Below are 14160 nucleotides of genomic sequence, written 5' to 3'. Positions count from 1 at the left end.
TTAATGTCACCGAGTTATAGCTCATAAGGGCCGAGCAATAACGGCAGATGGCGAGTTATGGTGATGGCAAGTAACGGTTATGAGACCGAGTTATAGCTCGTATTAAAGGTGACCATATCACAGCCCCCAAGCTTAGCCTGAGGAAAGTTTTTTAATGAAGCAGGTTGAGCTTTTGTGATGAGTTATAACTCGGTAAAGTGGGTTATTGAGTGAGCCCCCAGTTCAACGTACTTCATTAAATTAACTTCCCATCTGTGCCACGTGGGAAATTGTGCGCCCCTTTCGTGCAGGAGAGAGAAGGAGTGGGAACTTCATTAATGTTTTGATGGTTTCCAATGCTCTTTCGCCGTTTGATGTGATTGATGCAAAGGTGATATTTGGAGCGTTTTTTGTTTGTGATTAATTGTTTCTGCCGATTGGTATTTTGGGCATTTTTGGTTTTCTGCTTCTTGTGTGAAGAATGAGCAAGAGAGGTATGGTCACGTCTGTGTTCTTCTAATTCTTTTCTTCCCTTGTTTCTTTCTATTTCTTTGTTGCATGTTTGTTTGCTGTTTGTAATGGGGTTTGAGAAGGAGAGGAAGGATGAGATAGACTGGTCTTATGACTGGGTTGGTGATGATGTGAAGTCTCGGGTGTCATTATTCTGTGATGAAGCCGCCGTTAAGGAGGTGGATGCGAGTAAGTTGGTGAGGCAGAATTCTGGGGTTGGTGTTGAGTTGCTGTCCTATAGTGTTGATGATAGGGTTTATCACCGGGGTAGTGGGTTTAAATTCTTCTATATGTATAGCTGCGTTCTTGAGGAGTTGAGAGTTAGATTACCCTTTACTGATTTCGAATGTCAGGTCCTGAGGCAGTTAAACTGCGCTCCGTCGCAGCTTCATCCAAATGGGTGGGCCTTTCTTCGTTCTTTTGAAATTCTGATGGAGTTTCTGGAAGTGGTGCCGTCTGTTGATCTTTTCTTTTCATTATTTCAAGCCAAAGGGGTGTGGAAAGGTGGTTGGATAAACTTCAATAGCACCCCTGGTTTTGGCATTTTCAAATTGTACAAATCTTCTTTCAAAGATTTTAAAGAGATGTATTTAAAGGTTAGGGCTTTGGAAAAATATTTTCCTTTTTTCGTTGATGAAAATCTGGGTGAGAAGTTTCCGTTGTATTGGTGTTCGGAACCCCAAAATATACTCGGTCCTGAGGTTATCTCTCCGAGGAATGTTTGTGTGATTGAGTTTCTTGTTGAAAATATTGGTCGTGGGGACCTGATTTCAATGTATGAGCTTCTGAAGTGGGAGGAGGATAAAGATGCTGTGGTAGATTATTTGGGTGAGTTATAAGGTTGTTGCTAAGGTGTTTTATTGCTTCTTGCCATATTTCTGATGTTGTTTTGCTTTCACAGGCGGTAAATACCCTGGCGTTTCGGCTACGTCTTTGAGGACGCGTTTCAAGAATAAGAATCTGGAGAAGGAGGTATCGTCGTCGAATGTTGAGAAAGTTGCTGTTGCTGGCGAGGTTACGTAGCCTCGTCAAGGTCGGAGGAAGGTGATTGTGAAGAAGAGAAAGAAGTCCGACCTTGTTGACTTATCCGATGAGTCTGATGAAAAGGAGGTAGGGGTTCCTTTGGAAGAGATACAGGCTTTTATGGGTAATCAAAAAAGGCTACATGAAATTTCTGAACAAAGTGAGGCATTTTCGGTGTGGGAGAAGGAGTATCCCTATATGGTTGTGGTGGACGAGTATTGCCAATCGTCGGCTGATGTTACTCTTGCAGAGGAAGTTGGGGATATGGCTATTGGGCAGTATATGCAGGTAATGACCTACTGTTTTTTCTTTACTCTTCTTTTGGGAATCGTATGACCTTTTTGGTTTATTCTTTTCTGTAGGTTGTTGGTTTGCGCCTTGCAAGTCTTGGGCGTAGCCAAGAGTTGAAGAATAAGAGGGTTGCTGTAGAAAAAGGAGAGGTTTCTGTTTTGAAGGAGGAGTTGGTTAAGAGTAAGAGTATTGCTGCTGAGCTTCAAGTGCGGTTGACCGAGATGGAGAAGTTGCTGAAGGAGACTAAAGAAAGTTATTCTAAAGATGTGGAAGATTTGAAGAAAAAGGAAAGTGATCTGGTGAACCTGCAAACTCGTCTGATTGAGGTTACTACTCAATTTAAGGATATGGAGAAGAAAAAGGCTGATGAGATATTGGATTCGTTTATTGAAGGTTTCGAAAGAGCAAGGTTGCAGGTTAAGTTTTTGGTTCCAGATGCCGATCTTTCGGGGATGGATCCTGGAAAGATTGTTCGAGATGGTCAGCTGATCGAAGATGATGGGGATGTAGAAGATGAAGCCGATAATGTTTGATGTGTTTTGTTAGAAACTTATTTGAATTTCTTTTGCATATGTAATAGTTAATTTTGTGTGTTTTGAACTTTGTTGAATTGACGTGTTTGAATTTTGAAAGTGTTGCTTTTTATCAAAGCTGTTTGTTATTCGTCGGAAAGTTTTCCGAGCTTATTGGCATTGTTTTTGATGACGTTACCTGACAATGGCAGGTTTGTAGCTTAGACTTGTATTGGGCTTTGTCTGAACTATATTGATAGAGTTATATTTGATTGATAATATTAGTCGCATAGTTGTTTGATGAAGAAAATAATATGCGTCTTCTGTATATTCAGAGTCATTTTGAACCTTTTAAATACAAAGGTGCAGGTAGGCTAGCCTCGTTAAAACCTCTCCAAGCAAAACCCTTTGGGATAAAATCTTGGTAGTAGGAAAAAGAGTACCAGCCTGTCCCTGTCTTTTAACTGTAAAATTTCTTTAAGGAAGATATGTTCCTTGTACTAGGTATGAGTTTACCATCTAGTGATTCTAGCTTGTATGCTCCTTGGCCGAGTACTTCTGATACTCGGAATGGGCCGTCCCAATTGGCTGCGAGCTTTCCGTGTGTCGGTGGCTTCCGAGCAGTTTCGGTTTTACGGAGGACTAAGTCTCCTTTCTCGAATGATCTGCTTCTGACTGACTTGTTGTATTGTCGAGCAATTGCTTGCTGCGCCGCTCGTTGCTTCAAGGTGGCGATGTCTCTAACCTCTTCGATGATATCCAGCTCGGATCTCCGAGCTTCGTCTTGATTGTTGATTTGAGTTCGGATTGATTTCTGGGAGATCTCCAGGGGGATCATGGCTTCCGATCCGTATACCAGCCTGAAGGGCGTTTCTTTTGTTGATGTTTGTGGGGTGGTATTGTATTCCCAAAGGACTTCAGGTATTAGTTCGGCCCATAGGCCTTTGGCGTCATCTAGCTTTTTCTTTAGTGCATGCAGGATGACCTTATTTGCGGCCTCGGCTAGCCCGTTCGTTTGAGGATGTTCAACAGATGTGAAGTGTTGTCTTATTTTGAGATTCTGCAAAAAAGATTGAAACTTCTGATCGGCAAACTGGCGACCGTTGTCAGTTGTGATATGTTGAGGTATCCCGAAACGGCAAATAATGTTTTTCCAAACGAATGAAATCATTTGTTGAGATGTTATTTTTGCTAAAGGTTGGGCTTCCACCCATTTGGAGAAATAGTCAATGCCGACAATAAGAAATTTTACCTAGCCCGGTGCCGTAGGGAACGGCCCGAGTATATCCAAACCCCATTGGTTAAACGGCCAGCTGATGTCTGAGTGATGCATTTGCTCGACAGGTATGTGTATCAGTGGTGCGTGTCGTTGGCAATTGTGGCATGATCTAATTTTTTGCTGGCTGTCCTGTTTCAATGTCGGCCAAAAAAATCCAGCTCGGAGGATTTTTGATGCTAGGCTCCGGGCTCCTGTATGTGTGCCACAGATTCCTTCATGTACCTCTGCTAATGCTATGTCAGCTTCTGACTTGTTGAGGCATTTGAGTAGAGGGCGAGTATATCCTCGTCGATACAATGTTCCATGGAGTATTGTGAAGGAAGATGCTCGTCATCTGAACTTTTTATCATTCTCGACCCCCTCTGGTATAGAACCTGTTTGTAAATAGTGTATAAGGTCGTCCCTCCAATCTTTAACCTGTGTAACACTTAACACATTTGTCAGAGTAACAGTGGGTGATGTTATTGTGGACTGTTGTAGTGTGGATAACTCGGATTGTGTGCTGCCGAGTTTGGATAAGATATCTGCCCTCTGATTTTTTTCGCGTGGTATATGTTCTATTTCAAATTTTACAAATTTTGTTAATAATTTTTTTACTGATAGCATGTATTTAGAGAGTAGAGGATCTTTTACCTGAAAATGGTCGTTTACCTGCTGTACCACCAGCAAAGAATCGCAATATACCTTGATGTTTGAGATTTGGAGATCTAAACAGAGTCGGAGTCCAGCGAGTAGTGCTTCATACTCGGATTGGTTTTTGCTGGCTTTGAAAGCTAAGTGTATGGAATGTTCTAATATGAAGCCATCGTCGGCTTCCCGACGAATTCCTGCTCCACAACCCTCATTATTTGAAGAGCCGTCGACATATAAGATCCATTGCTTTGCATGATCTTCTCCGGATGGCATTGTAAACTCGGTGATGAAATCTGCTAGAAATTGTGATTTGATCAGTCCTCTGGATTGGTATCGGATATCGAACTCAGATAGTTCGATTGCCCATTTTATGAGCCGTCCTGAAATTTCTGGTTTATGTAACACTTGTCTTAGTGGGTGATCGGTTCTGACGTGGATAACGTGGCTCTGGAAGTAAGGTCGGAGACGTCGCGCCGAGAATATTAGTGCTAGTGCGAGCTTCTCGATCCTTGGATAATTTAGTTCGGCATGCTGGAGGGTCTTACTGACAAAGTATATCGGATGCTGAACTTTGTTTCTCTCTGTTACAAGGGCCGAACTTATCGCCCAATCAGTAACTGACAGATATAGAAATAAATATTCCCCTTGTCTGGGTTTTTGTAAAATCGGCGGTTGTGAGAGAGTTGTTTTTAATTTCAAAAAGGCTTTCTCACAATCGTCGTTCCATTCAAATCTATTTTTCTTTTTAATTGTTTGGAAAAAGGGAATAGAAGTTGAAGCTAAACAGGGAACAAATATGGAAAGTGCGGCAAGGCGTCCTGTGAGACGTTGAACTTCTTTGACTGTTTTAGGGCTGGCCATGTCTAGCACTGCTCGGCATTTATCTGGATTTGCATGTATTCCCCTGCACGTTAGCAAAAAACCTAAAAACTTACCCCCTTGAACGGCGAAGGCACATTTCTCGGGATTGAGACGTATGTTGTACTTGCGGATTTGGCCGAATATTTCTCGAAGGTCGCTGATGTGATTATCTCCGATTTTTGTTTTGGCGACCATATCGTCGACATAAACTTCGATGTTTCTGCCAATTTGTTTGGCGAACACTTTATCCATAAGGCGTTGGTAAGTTGCACCTACGTTCTTTAATCCAAATGGCATAACTTTATAACAATAATTACCGAAATCAGTGATAAAAGCTGTTTTATCTTGATCGGAGGGGTGCATGAGTATTTGATTATACCCTAAATACGCATCCATAAAACTTAAAGTAGCGTAGCCTGATGCATTGTCTACTAAAGAGTCTATGGATGGTAGTAGGTAAGAATCCTTTGGACATGCTTTGTTTAAATCGGTGAAGTCGACGCACATGCGCCACTTACCGTTTTGTTTTCTTACCATTACCACATTGGCTAACTAGGTAGTGAATCTGATTTCTTTGATAAAGTTGGCGTTGATGAGCTTTTGTGTTTCTTCTAGTGATGCTCTCCTCTTTTCTTCGCCGAGTTTTTGTTTCTTTTGTTGTACTGGTCGGACTCCCGAGTTTATTGCTAGTTTATGACTGATAATCTGTGGATCAATACCGGGCATGTCTGAAGGTGTCCAGGCAAAAAGCTCGGCGTTTTCTTGCAGGAAGGTCGTTATGGCTTGTAACTCAGTGGTGTCGACTGAGGTACCTACATAGGTAAATTTGTTAGGGTCATTGTTGAAGTATACTTTTTGTAGGTCATCAGATGGTTTTGGACGCTCGAGAAAATCAGCTCTTGGGTCGAGGTCGGCCATGGTTTCCTCTTTTTGTTTGAGATCAACGTTGTTGACTTGTTGTGTTGAGCGGTTTTGGAACTTCATGCTGATGTTGTAACACTGTCGTGCCTCTTTATGATCTCCATGGATTGTGACAACCTGGTCATCCTGTAGGGGAAACTTTACACAGAGATGAACGGTAGAGACAATGGCGCCGAACTTATTTAAGAAAGGTCGGCCAAGAATAAGGTTATATGGACTGAAACAATCAACGACTAAATATTGAATATCATTAGTTTTTGAAAGAGGATGCTCACCCAGTGTGGTTTGTAACCACACTGATCCGAGTATTGGAACTCGTTCTCCTGAGAAGCCGACCAAATCCCCTCCTGTTGACTGCAGCATGTTGTCGCTGAGCTTCATCTTTTGAAATGTGGAGTAAAACAGGACATCGGCACTGCTCCCGGGGTCCAAAAGAACTTTTTTCACTAACAGATCTCCTAGCTGAAGGTTTATCACCACAAGGTCGTCCAAATTTTGTATACTGGAGTTGAAGTCGGCGTATGTGAAAGTGACTTTGGGTTGTGGATTGGTGACTGTTGCGTCTTGTTGTGGTCCGTTTACCGAACATATGGCTTTGAACGATCTTTTCCTCGCCGAGTTCGAGTGCCCTCCACTGGCGTATCCTCCTGAAATACAATTGATTATACCTCGTGGTCTTTCATATTGGCTTGAAGATGCCTTCTCTTTTCCTCGGCTTTGTTCAGAGAGGTTGTTTGTTGTGGAGCTTGGTCCGCGCTTTTGGATATGACTACCGATGTATTTGTCGAGGTGTCCTTGTCTTGCTAGTCGCTCTAGAAGGTCTTTTGCGACAACGCAATCGTCAGTGTTGTGGCCATGCTTCTGGTGGAAAGCGCAATATTTCATTTTGTCCGCGTTCTTCGCATCTTGGTATGTACCTGCCTTTCTTGGTGGCTTTATTAGTTTTGAGTGCAGGATCTCTTTGATTATGTCTTCTCTCTTAGTGTTGAACTGCGTATAAGAATCAAATCGAGGTGTCAGTTTGAAATTTTTCTTAGTGGTTGAACCTCTATCTTCGTCGCGGAAGTGTGATTTGTCAGACTTTCGAGCTTGTCTAAGTTCTTCGATATCAATTTGTCCTTTTGCCTTCTCTCGAAATTCTGCCAGGGTCCTCGGCTTGGCTACTGCGATTGTCTCCTGAAACTTTCCAGGTCGGAGACCACTTTTAATTGCGTGCAGATGGACTTCGGGATGGAGGTCTGGTATGCTGATTGCGACCTTAGTGAAGCGCGTCATGTATTCCTTTAAGCTTTCGTTTGGTCCTTGCTTGATGTTGTTCAAGTAATCGGAATCGTGCAAGTATATTTCGGATCTGGCAAAATGCTCCTCAAATAACTTCGCCAACTGATGAAAACGCGAAATGGAACCTGCAGGCAAAGCACACAACCAATCAAGTGCAGGACCGTCTAAATAATTTGGAAAACAACGACATAAAACTGTATCTGATGCACCATTGACGATCATTATTGATCGGAATTTCTTTAGAAACTTCCTCGGGTCTCCGTGTCCATCATAAGGCGTGAGGGTCAGCGGCAAAGTGAACCTCTTCGGCAGTTCGAAGTTCATAACTTCATCCGTGAAGGGAACCACAGGGTCTTCGGACTCTTCTTTTTCATCTTCGGGCCGTGGGTCCTCGTGTCGAGCGGTCTCTGAAACATGAGTGGGTTGGGACTGATGTTCCTCGTCTTCTGGTTGCTGGTGATGAGCATCGTCATGCTCAATCCGAGCATGATTTATTTCAGCAATTTGGGCAGCCATTATTTGGTTCTCGTCAGCCATTCGCTGATTGGCTTGTTGTAGTTCAGCTACCATTCGCATAAGTTCGGATAATGAAGGAGGCGGTGTGTCAGCCATGGATGCAGACGGAAGTGATGGGACCAAAAGAAAAGAATACGATTTCTTCGACCCCACGGTGGGCGCCAATTGATCTTGCCTGGGAAAATGGTCGGCCTCAACTCCTCAAGATCAGCCGAGCTGTATGCTACAAGGCTGAACGTCCACCTCTGAGAATCCGAGTTCCTTATCTTCGTTGTAGGTGTAAGAGTACGAGCAATGCAAAGGGGGCGGAGTGTACCTGCAAAGGCACTCCAATGCTTAAGTCAGTGTAGTGTCGAGTTCAGAAAGATGATCCTCAAAAGAGATACTTTACCTTTCTTTTATAGACATATATATTCGTCCGTTATATTCTAAATGATAAATTGTCGGTTTCGTAACCGATCTTATCTTACCGTTGGGACGCCGGTTATGATGGTGTTAATGTCACCGAGTTATAGCTCCTAAGGGCCGAGCAATAACGGCAGATGGCGAGTTATGGTGATGGCCAGTAACAGTTATGAGGCCGAGTTATAGCTCGTATTAAAGGTGACCATATCAGTTAGTTTCCTGAGTACTCAGATTTGAGAACAGCTCTTGACACTTATGGGTTTCTTTTTGAATTTTCATCAGTGGTAAACCCAAAAATATAGGTAACTATGTTGAGATATTTACAGTATTTCAAGTGTAACAATAAAGACATTGCTACATATATTTATTTCCATCCTTCTAAGAAAATCTGTTTGTCTCCTAGATTCTGACACTGGAGAACCACCCCAAAATATTAGAGCTTGGCTCAAATTTGCCACTGCTTGTTGTTTAATACGGTAAGCCACAACAATGTGTCTACTTAGACGATCATGTGAATTGGTTTTCTGTTACTTTATTACCTTTGGCACACTTAGAGAATTGGCTTAAAGAATAGAAGGATTAAGTGTTTACTGATCACTTTTGGCGTATCATAGTTTTTTTACCATCACTGATGTCTAATGTACCTTAGTGATTTGTGATTAAGTGTTTATTTGAAACTTTAGTATATATTTTGCACATTTAAGGTGTAAATCCTTATTACTTTAAGCTCTTTTATTAATTTGTTTTTGACTGGTGGTGTGTTATGATTCATGATTCAAAAATTAGACAAATGATTTTGGGACTTGATTTATGATTTGACATCCTTGTTTATTGATGTGACAATGTCAACTTACGCCTTTTTATTCTAACTGCAGGAGTAAAAGGCCAGTATTTTCTGTTGTAGAAGCTGAAGAACTCATTGAAATTATTATATGTCTTTTTCTAGATCACCAGTTTCAAGGTTTATTAGTGCTTTTGAATGATTTCGTAGAAGCGATTGTCAATTACTTCACAGACCAGGAATGGCATTCAAGTTGTGAGAACATAGCAAAATTCATTGCTTCCAGGTTGTTATTACTTTTTAGTACCAGTAAATAATAATTCAGTGTAGTTCTTGAACTATGAACTTATTAGCTTTACTTATCTACCCAATTGTAGCTTTGTTTAATGCTGATAATTAAACTTAATAGAGAAGTGATTGTCATCTCTGGAAGTTGGACCAAACAATATTATAATCTAAATGTTAATTCTTAGTGCTGAGATATTTATACATTCTGAATTTCTGTATGTGGTAATCATCAATGAAATCAGTTGGCATTAATTAGTGCGAACTGTAAATAAACAAGCTAAAGTGTATTTTAGTGCTTGCCCAGTTACTTTATCTTCGCTTCATTTCTCTTATTCTAACTGGCTTGGACATGCAGAGTCTCAAAGGATTTGAATTGCATCCAATCTGTTGAGTGCATACCGGTAGCTAGCTCCCGTTGTAAGCAACTTAAGAGTGCCATGGTGTATCAGAACCTACTTTCCTGTTTTGATGGAGTATGTTGCTTCCTCTTTTACCACTCAGTTGTGTTCTACTTATGAATGTTTCGATGGACTATTACATGTTTCAATATTTTCCACTAGTTTAATTTCCAAATTATCATATATATATGCAGTTTTTTTTAATGCATTCTTGGATCTTTGGTCAATATCATTGCAAAATCAAAATGCACTCTCATAACTCAACAGTTATCACTACAAAATTAATTGCATTCATATATCCAAAATCTAGGTATGGGCTTGCATCTTAGCTTTTTGAAAGTTAGCTTGATTCAGTTTTTGTGTCAGGCCCACAATGGAGAAGACATCCTGAGATTGCTTAGGGCAATTAACTTCAAAGACAAAAGTTGCGATTTCTTCAAGATGTACATTCACCTAGTTTTGACAGAGAACTGGGTTTTGTCCAACTCATTAATCGAAGACAATCCAGTAATCTATGAAATGTTCTGTCTTTTTCTAAGACAATGCTCTAGCTTGATTTCAGCATCGAACCTACGATCATATGCGTCAAAGGTGAACGAAATGTCTTTCTTATTATCAACTTGTGGTTTGATTGCAGCGTGATCAAATTCAAAGAAATTATTTTGTTATACAGGTTCGTCATAGGGCCGCATATCTTATGCACTTCTCCATCTACAAGTAATTGGTTTCTGGTATGTATTGTACAGTATACTATTCACTTCATGGATAAACCTGAACACTATAAAGTATAAACAAAGATGTTCATGTTAAAAGATAAAGACAAGAATTTTTTTGGTGTCATTGTTTCTCATAACATTCTTTCTTTTTGTGTAGCCTTAAAGGACCATATTTTGAAGGGTGAGAGTTTGCAAGATTGAAGTAGCATGGCTTCTGCAACCTTATTTTGACCGAGGTTCTTCAGAATCCCGGATATTTTTTATTCTTGTTGGGTGGCATGAATCAATATCTAAGATATAAGTAGCTGACAATTATGAATTATCTACCTTTTATCCAATTAGCATTTGTTAAATGCCATGCATTTGTAAAATCCATTGTATATCAATCAAACTCTTTTAACCAAAGCTACATCTCACGTTGCATTTCTTTGTCTTTAAGTTGGCAACAAAGATAAACATATTTTCCCTCCAAAAAATCGTTTGGACCCGTTTTGTAAGCATAATATTAAAAAGGCCATCAAAGATTGAAATTGGAATGAGCATGCTTCTTCACTTTGCCACTTATTTCATTCAAATTCTCCTCTCTGCTAAGCACAAATCCTATCCACCTTAACCTGCAGTTAATAAAGACAAACGATGGACGTCAACGACCCTTTGAATTTCGAGTTAGAGGATGAATTTCTCAAATCCCCACCCATAGTTAGCAATAAAAGGTACCTTTTTTCCCTCTTCAAAGTGTTTATTTTTAACATTTCATTTTTTTGGTTACAGGAGATTTTAGGGTTTAATAGTTTCTATTATCTAACTTCAAAAACCAAGTACATGATTTGATTTAGATTACTTAGGGTTGGGTCGGTAAATGTTGCTTACTACTAACTTATGGAAAATTTTGAGTGTGGATTAGGAGGAAGAAGGTTATTGGGTTGGATGATATTCTTACTGATCTTTTAAGAGAACAGAGAAAGCTCAAAGAAGAACAGAATGAGCAGAAAAAGTCAAAGACAAAAAAGGCTAAGAAGGATGCAAGTTCCTATGATGATGATGAAGATCCCAGGGAAGCTTGACAGAACTTTTTGAGAAGTGTGAAAATCAGGCAAAATAGTTTATTCCCCTTGTTCTTATTTTTGTAATGTTATTATTTTGCCTTTATTTCTTCATTGTCGATTACTATTTAGATTTTAATGATTTTATTCCACTTGGTGGGAAAAGTCTTGTTATCTTTATTGTTTGTCATTCATTAGCAATCACTTGGATTGTTCTGTGCAGTTGAAAGATTTTGGTGAAGAAGAAGATATTCCTCTCTGGGGAGTGAAAGTGTTTGCAGATAAGGTTATTATACTAACGCAATTCTCTGATATCATCTATCATCTATGTATGGCTTGATGTTGGTTTTAAGCTTGGATGTATGAGAATAGGGATGTTTCTTTTCATGAGATGCAGAAAGCCTTTCCACCGCTGGAATTTCCTGAGCTTGGAACCTGCAACCTTCTGCAGTCATTTTTGAACAGTGAGCTGAATTCTGTGGTGGAATTGGCAGTCGAAAAAGGTTGCCATGCCATTTTGTTTGTTCAGTCAGTATTTTTGGCACTTTATGTCAACTCATAGGCCATTTCCTTTTAGAATTGCAAAATACCAAGTAGTGCCTGATTTAAGTCAGGATGCTGCGTTGTTTCAGGTGATAACTTTCTTGAAGGATTGCTCATCAATGGTTGGCTTCTAAAATTAACATTCCTCTGTGGTCATATAGAAAAACCAGTAGCCATTTGGTCCTTCAACACAAGTGAGTGAAAGTTTAGTCTCATGTTATGTTGTTACCAGCTTTAAGCATAGCAGTAATATTGTTGCTCATCTATATTTGTTTTGTTCGTTCAGTGTTATATTCATTAAATGAAGAACTTCGAAACTCATCCTCTGACTTTTGGCGTGCAATTCTCTCTTCTAGAAAAGAGGTAAAGACATGTTTGTTATGTTTTCTTTTGGTAATGATAGATGATGGTTGTAGCAGTAACAATTTTGACTGAGCATGTTTCGTTTAAATATATTTTTCAATTGATATTTTAGTATTAAATACAGAATCATTATTTTTAGGTTGATCAATTGCCTGTCGAAATTGGTTTGTTTCCTGAGTACTCAGATTTGAGAACAGCTCTTGACACTTATGGGTTTCTTTTTGAATTTTCATCCAGTGGTGAACCCAAAAATTTAGGTAACTATGTTGAGATATTTGCAATATTTCATGTGTAACAACAAAGACATTGCTACATATATTTATTTCCATCCTTCTAAGAAAATCTGTCTGTCTCCTAGATTCCGACACTGGAGAACCACCCCAAAATATTAGAGCCTGGCTCAAATTTGTCACTGCTTGTTGTTTAATATGGTAAGCCACAACAATGTGTCTACTTAGACGATCATGTGAATTGGTTTTCTGTTACTTTATTACCTTTGGCACACTTAAAGAATTGGCTTAAAGAATAGAAGGATTAAGTGTTTACTTATGACTTATGGCGTATCATAGTTTTTTTACCATCACTGATGTCTAATGTACCTTAGTGATTTGTGATTAAGTGTTTATTTGAAACTTCAGTATATATTTTGCACATTTGAGGAGTAAATCCTTATTAGTTTAAGCTCTTTTATTAATGTGTATTTGACTGGTGGTGTCTTATGATTCATGATTCAAAAATTAGACAAATGATTTTGGGACTTGATTTATGATTTGACATCCTTGTTTATTGATGTGACAATTTCAACTTACGCCTTTTTATTCTAACTGCAGGAGTAAAAGGCCAGTATTTTCTGTTGTAGAAGCTGAAGAACTCATTGAAATTATTATATGTCTATTTCTAGATCGCCAGTTTCAAGGTTTATTAGTGCTTTTGAATGATTGCGTAGAAGCGATTGTCAATTACTTCACAGACCAGGAATGGCATTCAAGTTGTGAGAACATAGAAAAATTCATTGCTTCCAGGTTGTTATTACTTTTTAGTACCAATAAATAATAATTCAGTGTAGTTCTTGAACTATGAACTTAGTAGCTTTACTTATCTACCCAATTGTAGCTTTATTTAATGCTGATAATTAAACTTAATAGAGAAGTGATTGTCATCTCTGGAAATTGGACTAAATAATATTATAATCTAAATGTTAATTCTTAGTGCTGAGAGATTTATACATTATGAATTTCTGTATGTGGTAATCATCAATGAAATCAGTTGGCATTAATTAGTGCGAACTGTAAATAAACAAGCTGAAGTGTATTTTAGTGCTTGCCTAGTTACTTTATCTTCGCTTCATTTCTCTTATTCTAACTGGCTTGGTGATGAGCGGATAATTTGTACGCTTTTTGGCATTGTTTTTAGTATGTTTTTAGTATGATCTAGTTAGTTTTTAGTATATTTTCATTAGTTTTTAGTTAAAATTCACTTTTCTGGACTTTACTATGAGTTTGTGTGTTTTTCTGTGATTTCAGGTATTTTCTGGCTGAAATTGAGGGACCTGAGCAAAAATCTGATTCAGAGACTAAAAAGGACTGCAGATGCTGTTGGATTCTGACCTCCCTGCACTCGAAGTGGATTTTCTGGAGCTACAGAAGCCCAATTGGCGCGCTCTCAACGGCGTTGGAAAGTAGACATCCTGGGCTTTCCAGCAATATATGATAGTCCATACCTTACCCAAGATTTGTTGGCCCAAACTGGCGTTCAAAGTCACCTTCAAGATTTCCAGCGTTAAACGCCGGAACTGGCACCCAAATGGGAGTTAAACG

General features: G+C 39.3%; 2 protein-coding genes across 3 annotated transcripts in view; both read left to right on the top strand.

Annotated features, from left to right (window-relative positions):
- LOC107473735 (uncharacterized) overlaps nucleotides 1-14160 on the top strand; it is a 37858-nt gene that overhangs the window by 17563 nt on the left and 6135 nt on the right. The window contains exons 13-15 of one of the 2 annotated variants that reach the window (XM_052256843.1): nucleotides 10045-10269; nucleotides 10352-10409; nucleotides 10552-10625. In XM_052256843.1, coding sequence (XP_052112803.1) covers nucleotides 10045-10269; nucleotides 10352-10399 — 273 coding nt within the window. In that variant the 3' untranslated portion in view covers nucleotides 10400-10409; nucleotides 10552-10625. Of the gene's footprint in view, nucleotides 1-10044; nucleotides 10270-10351; nucleotides 10410-10551; nucleotides 10626-14160 lie in introns of those variants that run through there. The other variant, XM_052256844.1, reaches the window with a different exon arrangement.
- LOC107473747 (uncharacterized) overlaps nucleotides 11031-14160 on the top strand; it is a 9072-nt gene continuing 5942 nt past the window's right edge. The window contains exons 1-4 of the mRNA XM_052257753.1: nucleotides 11031-11107; nucleotides 11299-11416; nucleotides 11661-11723; nucleotides 11835-11940. Coding sequence (XP_052113713.1) covers nucleotides 11031-11107; nucleotides 11299-11416; nucleotides 11661-11723; nucleotides 11835-11940 — 364 coding nt within the window. The remainder of the gene's footprint in view (nucleotides 11108-11298; nucleotides 11417-11660; nucleotides 11724-11834; nucleotides 11941-14160) is intronic.

This window comes from Arachis duranensis, chromosome 2 (assembly GCF_000817695.3).
Source record: "Arachis duranensis cultivar V14167 chromosome 2, aradu.V14167.gnm2.J7QH, whole genome shotgun sequence".
Classification (NCBI taxonomy): Eukaryota; Viridiplantae; Streptophyta; class Magnoliopsida; order Fabales; family Fabaceae; genus Arachis; species Arachis duranensis.
Note: the sequence above shows the minus strand (reverse complement) of the source record. Positions and strands in the feature narration are given on the sequence as shown.